At 43.1% G+C, this 11,376-nt stretch overlaps 1 protein-coding gene across 1 annotated transcript; it reads right to left on the reverse strand.

Moving 5' to 3' along the window:
• Nucleotides 1-1,047: 1,047 nt before the first annotated feature.
• C1QTNF2 (C1q and TNF related 2) lies at nucleotides 1,048-11,021 on the reverse strand. Its single transcript, XM_054037529.1, has 3 exons — nucleotides 10,798-11,021; nucleotides 5,407-5,658; nucleotides 1,048-3,456 (listed from the first exon to the last, which is right to left on the reverse strand). Exons 2-3 carry the CDS (start codon nucleotides 5,648-5,650, stop codon nucleotides 2,843-2,845), a joined length of 858 nt encoding a protein of 285 aa, XP_053893504.1. The 5' UTR covers nucleotides 5,651-5,658; nucleotides 10,798-11,021; the 3' UTR covers nucleotides 1,048-2,842.
• Between the last annotated feature and the right edge of the window lie 355 nt (nucleotides 11,022-11,376).

An 11,376-nucleotide genomic window follows, 5' to 3' on the forward strand; every position in this document is an offset into this window, starting at 1 on the left:
AAATTATCTGAGCATCCACTGAAAATTTGAGTACACTGGCCCTTTAAGTTAGGGATAGCCAACCTGTGGCTGCGGAGCCACATGCGGCTCCTTGTATAGGCACCGACTCTGGGGCTGGAGCTACAGGTGCCAAATTTCCAGTGTAGCGGGGGGTGCTCACTGCTCTGCCACAGGCCCTGTCCCCACTCCACCCCTTCCCGCCCCCTCCTTTGAGCCTGCTATGCCCTCGCGCCGCCTCCTCCCCACCCAGAGCCTCCTGCATGCCACAAAACAGCTGATCAGGAGGTGCGGGGAGGGAGGGAGAGGCGCTGACTGGCAGGGCTGCCAGTGAGTGGGAAGTGCTGGGAGCGGGGGTGGGGGCGGAGCTGATGTGAGGCTGCTGACATATTACTGTGGCTCTTTGGCAATGTACATTGGTAAATTCTGTCTCCTTCTCATGCCCAGGTTGGCCACCCCTGCTTTAAGTGATAAGTCTCAGGGGAAATATGGAGCTGTATTCTCCTGCCCCACAAGAATTCCTGCATAGAGAATAGAAAACTGAGTTTCCACTTGCAGAGTTTCCTGCTCTCAATTCTGCCAAGGGAACGGGCAAGAGGTTCAACCACCCCAACTTATAGATCTCCCAAGATATCCAGGCCTCTATGTGCTCTGAAACAGAAGTGCTGCCATTGGCACAGTCCCCTCAATGAGTGTACAGCAGCAGGTGTGGAAGGCAGTCTACAGGTGAATGTAATACTCAAGTGCTTTTCCTATTGGAATTCCACTGGGTGTGCAGGAGAAAATGCTTAACTCTCCTCTGCTCCATTTTTTTTGCAAGGCTCCAGCTAGGTGGAAGAGTGTCTATGAGCCCAAGGAAAAGAGGGGGTGAGCTGTAGAGTCAGTATTCCCCTTGCTTCCACGTCTCCTCTTGTTGTTCCTCTCCATTCAGGGGATCCTATGGTCAGTGAGTCTGGGTCAGTGATTCAAGTTGCACACCAGTGTAGAGATACTTTCTAACTGGAAAACTATTATAAAACCAAGATCATTCCAGCAATGTTTGAATTCAGCTTTATGTTTTTAAAAAGCAATTTAATGATCTTGCAAGATACAGCACAGTTACTGTAGTTAATAGTCATGCAAATATTGTGACTTGTAAAAGTAACATAAACACGTTTCCAACCTTGTGGGATTTCCTTTCAATGCATGAGAATTAAAAGAACTGGAACTTCATATGAATTTTCATTTAGAGTGATAGAATAAAGGAGACTAAAGAAATGCCTGGGGAGACATAAGTGCATATCTGAGAAAAGAATTTGGCCCACGTTTAATGGGAAAAAGGTGAAGGGTTTCGCTTGTTTGGCTGTCAAGATAGATATCTATATTATGAGTGTTTTACAAAGGGGAGTTTGTAATAGACATTTCTGGGGCTCAGAGCCAGATTGAAGCAGCTTTATATCAAGATTGCTTTGGATTCTGCTACAGTACTTCTAACATTAGAGAACCATACCTCTGTTATCACCAGCTGATATGCTTATAGGTAAAGGAAGAATGCTAAAAAAACAATCTGTTATAACTCTTGACCTTTTTATCACCAATACAAAGCTGAATGTGGTTGATTCCAGAGCATCAGTAATATTTTACCAGGGTACGCTGAAAACAATATCTTGTAGCAGTGGGTCACCACACTTAGGAATCGGATATATATATATGTGTATTCATTAAAGCCCTTGAAAAGAGCCTTAGCGGCAGCTAACAGATCCTGCATAGCAAAAGCTAGGGAGTGAAATTCACACGACAGTTCATGGAATAAAAGTTTGTCCTCAGTCTAAGGCATGAGCCCAAACGCCAAATTTGGATCAGAATCTCACTGGGCCATTTGGCCCATGCAGCCCTGAGATGTGACACTTGGGTCCAGATCCAGATACCAACTTTACCAAAACTTGGGTGGAATCAGATCCAGGATTCCAGTTCAGGTCTCTCTTAAAATCTGATTTTGTGCATACTGGATGCATTCTGAAAGGTACTGAGTGCCATTAATACCCATTGAATGGGAGTTGAGAGTAGCCAGCATCTTACAGGAAGCTTTGCCATTGACCATGAAGGGTCTAAGATGAGGTCTTTGTACCAGTTCTATTTTGGCCAGACTGCTTTGCCCATTAATAATGCACTTATGAAGCTGCTGTTAGGATCTTAACAGAGAACTGCCCAACTCTTTAGTAGTTACAGAATTTTGACTTTGAATTAATGAAAATCCTTTCTGCAGGGGGATAGATACTGTCTCTAACAGTAACAGTGCTTCCGATACGAGGTTGCAGGATATAGATTTTGGCTCATTTTTTGTAATTAAAAAAAATAACAATATAGATTCTGCATTGGTGTTAAAGTTATAGTAATCTGACCGCAGCATATATGCTTCGTAGAGGAAAATATAACAGACAACTCCAAGGACTATAAAAAACAATCATTAAGGGTACTTTAAAGTGGTCCCACTGATCCTAAGACTATTTGTATTACTGTAGCACCTCGGAGCTCATTATGCTAGGGGCTGTACAAACCCAATAAAAGGACAATCCTGGTGGGAAACACCTGATACCAAGTGATAATTGCTCCCCACCTCCAAGTAAACTATATGCTGAGTATCTTCCCTTTATCTCTAGGTAAAGGTTATAGGAAAGCTTGTGCTAAAACTTAAATGACATTCAAATACAATGCTTTAATGGTATGGGAGACTTCCAACTAGCCAATGCAGCCTTACAGCTCTAAGAATGCAGAGTCCTATGATTATCTCACACATACACACTTAAAGCTGTACTTTGCTTGTATAAGCTCCCAAACTCGCTTCCTATATTTTGACAGTCTCCTCCTATATTTCATTGAGATAATCCTGGTCAGCATATATAAGAAAGCCGGTAAATAAACTGTCTGTCCAGTAGGGATCATAAAAGAGCCCGTTTTGTTCCGAGTAGAAGATCTGCAACCACACCTCATCATCCTGTTTCAGGGAAATAATGGTTGACCCAGAGGCCACATCGTGGTTACCAGTGTTGGCATCAAATGTCTTTATTCGGTATTGCCCGTTGTGGACCAACCCAATGGCCAAGTGTTTATTGGCCAAAGTTATGTCGTAAGTGAAGTAGTAAATACCAGGAATGCTGCATATAAATTTCCCACTGGAAGCATTGTAGTGCCCTCCTTCATTCATAAGGATCTTGTCAAATTTGATGGGCAGCCTCTCTCTCGGGTAGCTTTTGGTGACTGCGACTGAAAAGGCAGATTTGGCTTTTTTGGTGTCACAGCTGCATGGTCCTGGCATCCCAGTATCGCCCTTTTTCCCTTTGGGTCCTTTCTTTCCTTGCACTCCATTTTTCCCATGATTTCCCTTAATACCCTTCGGACCTCGTGGACCTGCTTTGCCGATGGCGCCTGCTTTCCCCTTTGGTCCTGGTTTGCCTGGGTTTCCAGTTCTGCCTTGGGGACCTAGAAGACAAATTGCCTTCAGTGAGGTTTTTAGTGAACAATGTGATCAGGTGTGAAGGCGGTGTTATCGTTACAACACTAAATTATCATATGGGAAGAAACCAGCTAGGATCCCCATCTATGGGCGATTTTAATGAAATAATACCTGGGGCTGGATGGGTACTGAGATCTGTCAATCATGTTGCCTTTTCTAACACAAACATTCAGAATGTACATTATAACAAAGGAACCTCAGTTTTCCTCACATTTTGCAACACATTTAAATGAGTACTGCTGGAAGGGTGCAGAGTGAGCCTGACAATGTTAGAAAGTGACGTCCTCCATTTATCCATGGACAACACAGATAGAAATAGTGCAGGCTTCCCCCCCACACACCATCCTCTCTTGGTGCCTCGATCCTCAGTTGCAGAGTAGAAAGAGAGTTCAGTTCACATGTCCGTTTGCCCTTGGCATCTCTGCTGGAACTGCCAGTTAATACTGACTGTGATGGGAGTTTCTGTGCCATAGACATTTGTTCAAAGAAACAGGATGTAAACCTCCCAACACCTGGCAGGGACGGTCTAGGTATACTTGGTCCTGCCTCAGTGCAGGAATAGATGACCTCTCAGGGTCCCTTTCTAACTCTCAGGGTACTTAAGCTCTGGAATAGGCTGCAGAATCCCCATCACTAGAGGTTTTTAAGAACAGGTTGGAGATTGTCAGGGATGGTCCTGCCGCAGCACAGGGGGGCTGGACTTGATGACTTTTTGAGGTCCCTTCCAGCCTACATTTCTATGATTCTATGAAAAGGGTCCCACTGTGCAGACAATGTGAAAGAACAAAACCTAATTTAAGACAGGATTCACTTTGTGGGTGTAAGAAGCAAAAGGAAGTCGGGAAGGTGACAGTGAGAGTGAAGAATCTGGCCTTCATTACCATACTATCTGAATACCTTAAAATCTAATGTATTGATCTTCACAGCACATCTGTGAGGGAGGGCACTGCTATTATCCCCATTTTACAGATGGGGAACTGAGGCAGAGCGAGGCTAGGTGACTTGTCCAAGGTCACAGAGGAAGTCTGGCAGAGCAGGGAAATGAATATAGTCCTGAGTCCCACACGAGCCTCTTAAACACTGGCCAATCCTTCCTCTCCAGCCACTAAACATGCTGTCTCACAAAGAGAAGACTTTGCAAAATGAAATGCTCCTACAGCCACTTGGCTATGTTGGAGTAATAATGAGCTATGAGATAATATAGCAAAATCTCACTTTGGGAAGGGTCAGCAATAAGAGATGTCACCTAGGACTTTCTAGGCAGGCATGAAAGAAAAGAATCATGGATCTCAATTACTGAGAATGAATTAGTGTGAAATAAAATTCCCCCAGTGGTTTAACATGACCTGTTTGGAACAGGGTGCCTTACTTAATTCAGTCACTGTTTTATCTGAGCCTCCATTTTATTTGCTCAGAACCTGCGGAATCAGATCATCTGTATGTAAAATAGAATTACTTCCACTTTCATTTTGATCAGCTTTGAATGCTTTAGGCAGGAATGCTTGAATTACCCTGTCTCTGAGTACAGAAAGATAGTACCGAATTCGAGTCAGACCTGGGCCCCTTTCTGGGAGCTGCTAGATGTGAGACTGAGCTAGGAGCAGGGCTGGAACTGCTAGACAAGACAGTTGCATGACAGGTGAGAAACGTCAGGTGAAACTCAGAACTGGGACAATGGCCCAAGTATGGGTTTGGGAGCATAGGTGCTGGAACTAGGGCTGCTTGCTTGAAGTGGTTTCCATCATATAGAAGGTTTACAGTTTGGTTCAATGGCTCTCAGCACCCCTACTATATGCTCAGCACCTATGTCTGGGAGCAGCTGTTTTTTTCAAATCTCCCTGAGTTTTCTGAACCTCTACTCTTCACCAGGATAGCCTGAAGTGTTAACAAAGCTCTAAGAGGCAGTTCCCTCTTACCTTCCTCTCCATGCTCTCCTTTCTCCCCATCCTCGCCATCTTTTCCATCCTTCCCTGGAAACCCCATTCGCCCAATTATTCCTGGAGACCCTGGTGCTCCTGGAGGGCCAGGAGGGCCCTGTGGCCCTGGCATGCTGCATATGAGCTGGTGGGAACCTTTCTGAAATTCTCCTTTAACAAAGCCACTGAGAAGCTGATTAGCTACGCAGGGCACGGTCCAGATGAGCAGAACCACAGTGATCATGGTGAAACCTGTCATAATGAAACAGAGGGGTTTACTGACATGTACCATGGCAGTCCAGTATACACACAAAAGTATCCCTACCCACCTTGCCAGGGTGTGTGGGGAGGAGAAGGAGTGTTTCTCCTCTCAATTGGGGCTAGTTGTATTGTTTTGGTGGCTGGAGGAGTGAAGTGAACCACCCCATTTGAATCTGGGATCCTCTCTCTTGGACAGTCACATTGTTACCCTTACCTACACATCCACTTTCCTCTTCCCCTAATGAGAATGCCCCTGGCTTAACCCCTCTCCTTTGTTCTCTTATGACCTCTGCATTGAAATGGACTGGACAGCTGAACCTTATCTACTCCAAGATCACCCCCAAATTGGGGTTTGCCAGTCTGGTTACCAGAAATGACGGGGGGACAAGCAAAGGGATGGGAAAGCAGGTTTGAGGATAACAAAAAGGGCCTTTGTTTCCTCAGACCCCTCTTTCTTTCATCTCCTGCTGTCACCTCTTTCCCCAACCCTTATCATTATATCTTCTTCTTTCTTTGCTATTTCTCTTTTTTATGCTTGATCCCTGAAAGCTGTGAAATGCAGAGTAGCAGTAATGGCGTGGGGTGAAGGGAGTGATTTGCTGCCTTTGAACAGAGCTAGAATCCTTATTGCTGGACTCTCATGTTTCTCATTACTCAGGGATCTAGAGAGGTAACTCCTGAATACTCCAAAGGATTCCTGAACTGTCAGCAGCACTTGTCAAGTGTGGTTGAGAAGTTGAGAACTCTACCTATTTTCACTAGAAAGCTGTTTTTTCAGATCCATTTATTTCCCAGTCTGCCAAAATCTCAGCCAAGATTTTTTTTTTAACTTGGTTTTGCCCAAGGGCTACAAATCCAACATCCACCTCTCCTCACTCTTAGACTTGCTGAGCAAAGATGTCTATCTACCCTTCTGATTCCTTATCATGTCTCCATCAATTCCAGTCCACACAGCAAGCAGCACACTCTACAGCCTAATATCACATATCAGAGTCTCTCTAACTCTGAATATAGGCTGCAGCTGTTATCTCCTCACAGCTGTCAGAACTGGCAGGAGATCACTGACATTCTTCAGTACTTTATTCTCTGCCTCTTCACTTCCCCTTCCAGGCTCCCCCATCTTGCTTTGCCTTCTTTATACTGTATTCTCATCCCCTGATGTTTTCCTAACCTCACACCAAGTCGGCTCATTTTCCCTCCCTCTGTTTTTTGTGCCTCCGTGTTGTTTGGTTAAGAATTCTAGCTCAAGCCTCACTGGAAATGGGTACCATTAACTAAAATCCAAATCTGGTTGTGTCTGTTTCCTCTTGTAGTTCCTCCCCTCTCCCTGTTACATTGAGGCAAATTCTGCTCTTAGTTACATCTCTGTAATCCCATTCACTTTCATGGTGTTTCATGGAAGTTAGCCCATTAGCATGTAAAATAAACCGATTTAAATGTAATAGCAGAGGCGTCTACTCACTGATATACAGTACTTAATCTGGTTTCAGAGTATTCCAGATTCTGATACCCTTTACACCTATTCAGTGATACCACTCATGGAGTGAGGAGCAACAAACTGTGAGTGAGGGTGACAGAAGAGGGACCTAATGATATAATTTAGAGACAATTATGACAATATGTGAATTAGGGGCCTGATTCTGTGAGGTGCGGAATGAGGGCATTGAGCGCCATGTAGGACTGACTCCTTCATTGTCAATAGGAACACTGCAGACTCCTGGGGCTATATCCAAACCCTATTGAAGTCAAGAGAAAGATTCCCATTGACTTAAAGGAGCTTTGAATCAGGTTACTGATGCTCTAATTAGCCCAGACATTAGAAACTGAGATTATTATTAAAAGTATTGTGCAGAACACACATCTAACATCCTTCCCTGCTCACGCTCTCTGAAGGGGAGGGAATATGTAGTATTGTGTCCTCCAAGAGCCACGTAACTTCTTATTGCAAATCCATTGGGAAACTATGCTACAAATTAACATTGTATTGAGTGCCCCACACTTTTTCAATGTATATAATTAAGAACATGCAGAGGAGTGAGAGACATAAAACAGATCTCTGGAAAGGGTTCAGTTCCTGAGCTATTTTGATCATCTCATTTCTGTGTTCTTTCTTGCTTAATACATATTTAAGTCAATTTACGGCTGGTGAAAGGTGTCAGATTAATAGCGTTGGAGATTGAAACCACAGAACAGGTATCACCGTGGGCAGATGAATAAAGACCTTTGCTCAATGTCCAGCAACAACAACAACAATAATAATAAAAAGCAAATAGAATGGTAGGATACCTAAGGAATGCAATGGAGAATGACACTGAAAATATTCTGATACTACTGGTCAGCCCTGGAATTCTGTTCAGTTCTGTTCACCCATCACAAATAGGGCCTAATGGAAATAGAGGGCATTCTGAGCAGAGCTGGGGAGGGAAATAGTTTTCCTGTCCCGCAAAAGTCTCTGAGATTTCAAAAATGTTCCCATCCTATTTTGGGGCAAACCCAAAACCTTTTGAGAGAGAGAAACCCTCCCAAACAGCTGAGTAATTAGGGAACTCAAGAGGGCTGTGGGAGAGTCAAATTAAATCTCTGCTCTGCCTGATGCAGAACCTGTGTCTTTCACACCCCAGATGAATACCCTAACCACCAGGCTTTTGCACATATGGGGCAGGTATCTTGCTCATTGAATCCTAGACCCAAGAACTTTTTGTGAAAAGTTTCAGTTTTGTTGAAAAATTCCCAACCCGCCATAATTCTGAGACCGGCAACAGAAATAGAGGCATGGATAAAATTCCTTAGGAAGAGAGACTGAAAAGAGGAGGGCTGTTTAGTGTAAAGAAGAGATGAATAAAAGGGAACAATATGGAGTTGTACAGAGTAACAAATGGCATAGAGAAACTAAATTGAACACTTTGGTTTACTTTGTCATAATCCTAGAATAAGGGCACAGTGGATGATGAAGGGCAGCCAATTTAAAACCGATAAATGCTTAATTATCCTGTGGAATTCATTGCAACAAGGTATCCTTTATAGTAGTAATTAGAAAAGAAAAACAGGACTTTTGGAAAGGATATAATGCCTCGTACTTCAGGACATAAGCCAATCACAATCTTGTTAAGTTTAGGAAGAAAGCCTCCCTGGGGGCAGGATAGATGCCCACTGAGGGATTCCAATTCTCTCTCTCTCTCACTCAGCTTCAAAAAGCATATTGGAACCAGATCAACATATGACCCTGGACTCTCCAAACTTCAGACAATGGTCCCAGTAGCAAAGGTCAGAAAGAAAAAGTTTGGCATATTGCAAGATTTCAGTTGAGATATTACAGGTTGAACAACATTCAATGAGAATGTTTTCTATATTCAGGGTGTTGTTGAATGTTTGATCAAAAATATATCCGTTGTGTAATAATACACAGCACTTGTAAAGTGTCTGACAAACATCAGCTAATTATTGGAAGCTCTTCAGGGCAGGGACTGTCTATGTTCTGTGTTTACACAGCACCTAGCACAAATGGGTCCTGGTCTGTAACTGTGGTTCCCAGCTGCTCCCACAATACTGGTAGTAAATAATAATAATCCTCTCATTACCCCTTCAGTTTAGTAATGTCATTTTAATACACTGATTTTTCTGGGGCGAAATGAGAAGTGACTTGCCTAAGACTATGGAATGGGTCAGTGTCAGAACTCAGGTATTCCTGCTTTTAGGGAATACGATACGGCAACTATAAATAAAAATAAAAATTAGGAAGTGAAAAGAGAATCCAGGCAAGAAAAAGTTTTGGCCGGACACCATGAATGAGCCATGGATGAATGGTTGGAAGAACATCCTTTTTATTGTCATGTACCATAGTTAACGTGCTTCTCAAAGTGGTGGTCCGTAGACCAGTGCTGATCTGCGAGCCATCGGCTGCCGATCTGCGGCGAGTTTCCTCATAAGAGCGTTGAATAGGATAATAATATGGCACCGGTCCCTGGCACATTGGGAGAAAAAAATTGCCAGTCCCCCACATCAGATAGCTTGAAAACACTGCTATAGTATACATTCTTTATTGCATTTCAGCTGCCTTGGAAATGTAAAGTCAGAGTAAAAATCCTAGAGCGGTTTATCCAAGTAGGAAAGTGGTTGTGTGGTGACCGATGACCTGACTCAGTGGTAAATTTCCTTCAAGGAAGCTAAAAAGTTCAAGTTGGAGGTGGGGGGTGTTTGAAGGGGATGAGTGGGAGGGAGCTTCACTACACAGTAATTGACAAATGAGGCTAAAAATATATGGTGTTCTGTATTGCCTGAATAGGGACTGTAAGCTTTGACCATGCAGGCTATTAACTGGTGTTGCCTGAATTATATTTCCTCCCTGCTGCCTTATGACCTTACAGTGTCTTCTAACACGGATTTGTAAGTTAAAAGATTAGCTAAATCCTTGCATTCCAATCTTTCCCATAAATATTTGGACATCTGTTAAATAAAACAACAACCTCCTCACCCCAGATTCTTGCGGTATAATTCAAAAGGTCCTAATGTTCTTAAAATGACTGATTTCCCTTTTATTATAATTCTCATTACTGGTCATTATAATAAAGTATCACCCTAATGATAGCAGCAAAGCACTCGTCCACACAAAAGAAAACAATTATTTGATTTAAACAAGGTGTGCGATTAATAACTAGGGTGGCATGTTTAAAATGGATCCATTTAATCGCTTGTGTAGCTCAGTGAAAGTCAATAGATTTACATCGGGTCTGAATTTGGCCCATTGTCTGTTGTTAGGCAAAATGCTGATAACGTTACACTTCAAAAAAAGGAGAACAATATCCTTACGCTTTGGGTTGCATTACTGTCCCTGCCATTAAGCAAGCAGCTGATGCCTGTGCCAATCCCTCAGTAGCTTTGTGTAGAAAACCTCATTATACAAGTCACCAGTTAAAGAACAGAGAAAAAACTTCCCTGGGCTGGCTGAGCCCCGAAAACTCTATGACAAGCATTTTCCCACTGTAATATTTCTTTTAATTCAAGACTGTTGCCATTAAGGATTCCTTTGCATAACTTGGAAACCTGGCTGCTCAGTAATCTAGACCTTATTTAGCCAGTGTTTCAAAGTTAAGGATTAAAAAAAAAAAAAGGGGGGGGGGGAATTCTACTTACCAGCACTAATCTCGTCAGTAAGATCTTGACCTGCACTGGAAAATCTACTGAATCTTAAGCAGATGTTTCATTGCAAATCGTTGTGACACATTTTAGCATGAATCCCAGTTATTGCTGCAGACAGCTTCCTTTCTGAGGGTAGCTTGAAAATTCAAGTCCTCAAACTGCGTTTTAAAAAGTTTATTCCGGTCGCTTCTATTCCCAGCTTCCTGCAGCCGCTTCAGGTTTTGGCTCAACTTTGCCAAAGGCATATTTTTATTATTGTGTAATGGGTTTGAGCCTCTTCCTTGTGTCACATGATATGGGAAGAGAATTTTTACACACATATGGCTGAAAAGCTCTTGATGCTTGGGATTGCCCCCACCCCTCCCTTTCCTCTCTCTCCTCTGTTTCTCCTTTACAGACTAGTCTAAAAGGTTCAGACCGTGAATGATTTATGGTTGAGAGTTTGCCTGATGCAGTCTGTGTGTCTGTGCAAGGAGTGTTTGTAGGGAGATAGATTAGGTTAGCTTGACCCAGGATAAAAAATTCACACTTGATCCTTAGCACATTGGCAGGAGAGGAAGATCTTATCCTGGG

Source organism: Malaclemys terrapin, chromosome 8 (genome assembly GCF_027887155.1).
Source record: "Malaclemys terrapin pileata isolate rMalTer1 chromosome 8, rMalTer1.hap1, whole genome shotgun sequence".
NCBI classification, from domain to species: Eukaryota; Metazoa; Chordata; order Testudines; family Emydidae; genus Malaclemys; species Malaclemys terrapin.

Bases quoted from the DNA above. Each gene is read 5' to 3' on its own strand.
- C1QTNF2 (XM_054037529.1), bottom strand. From the start codon at position 5,650: ATGATCACTGTGGTTCTGCTCATCTGGACCGTGCCCTGCGTAGCTAAT. The intron at 3,457-5,406 runs GTAAGAGGGAAC...TTTGTCTTCTAG, and splicing joins AGGAGAGCATGGAGAGGAAG to GTCCCCAAGGCAGAACTGGA.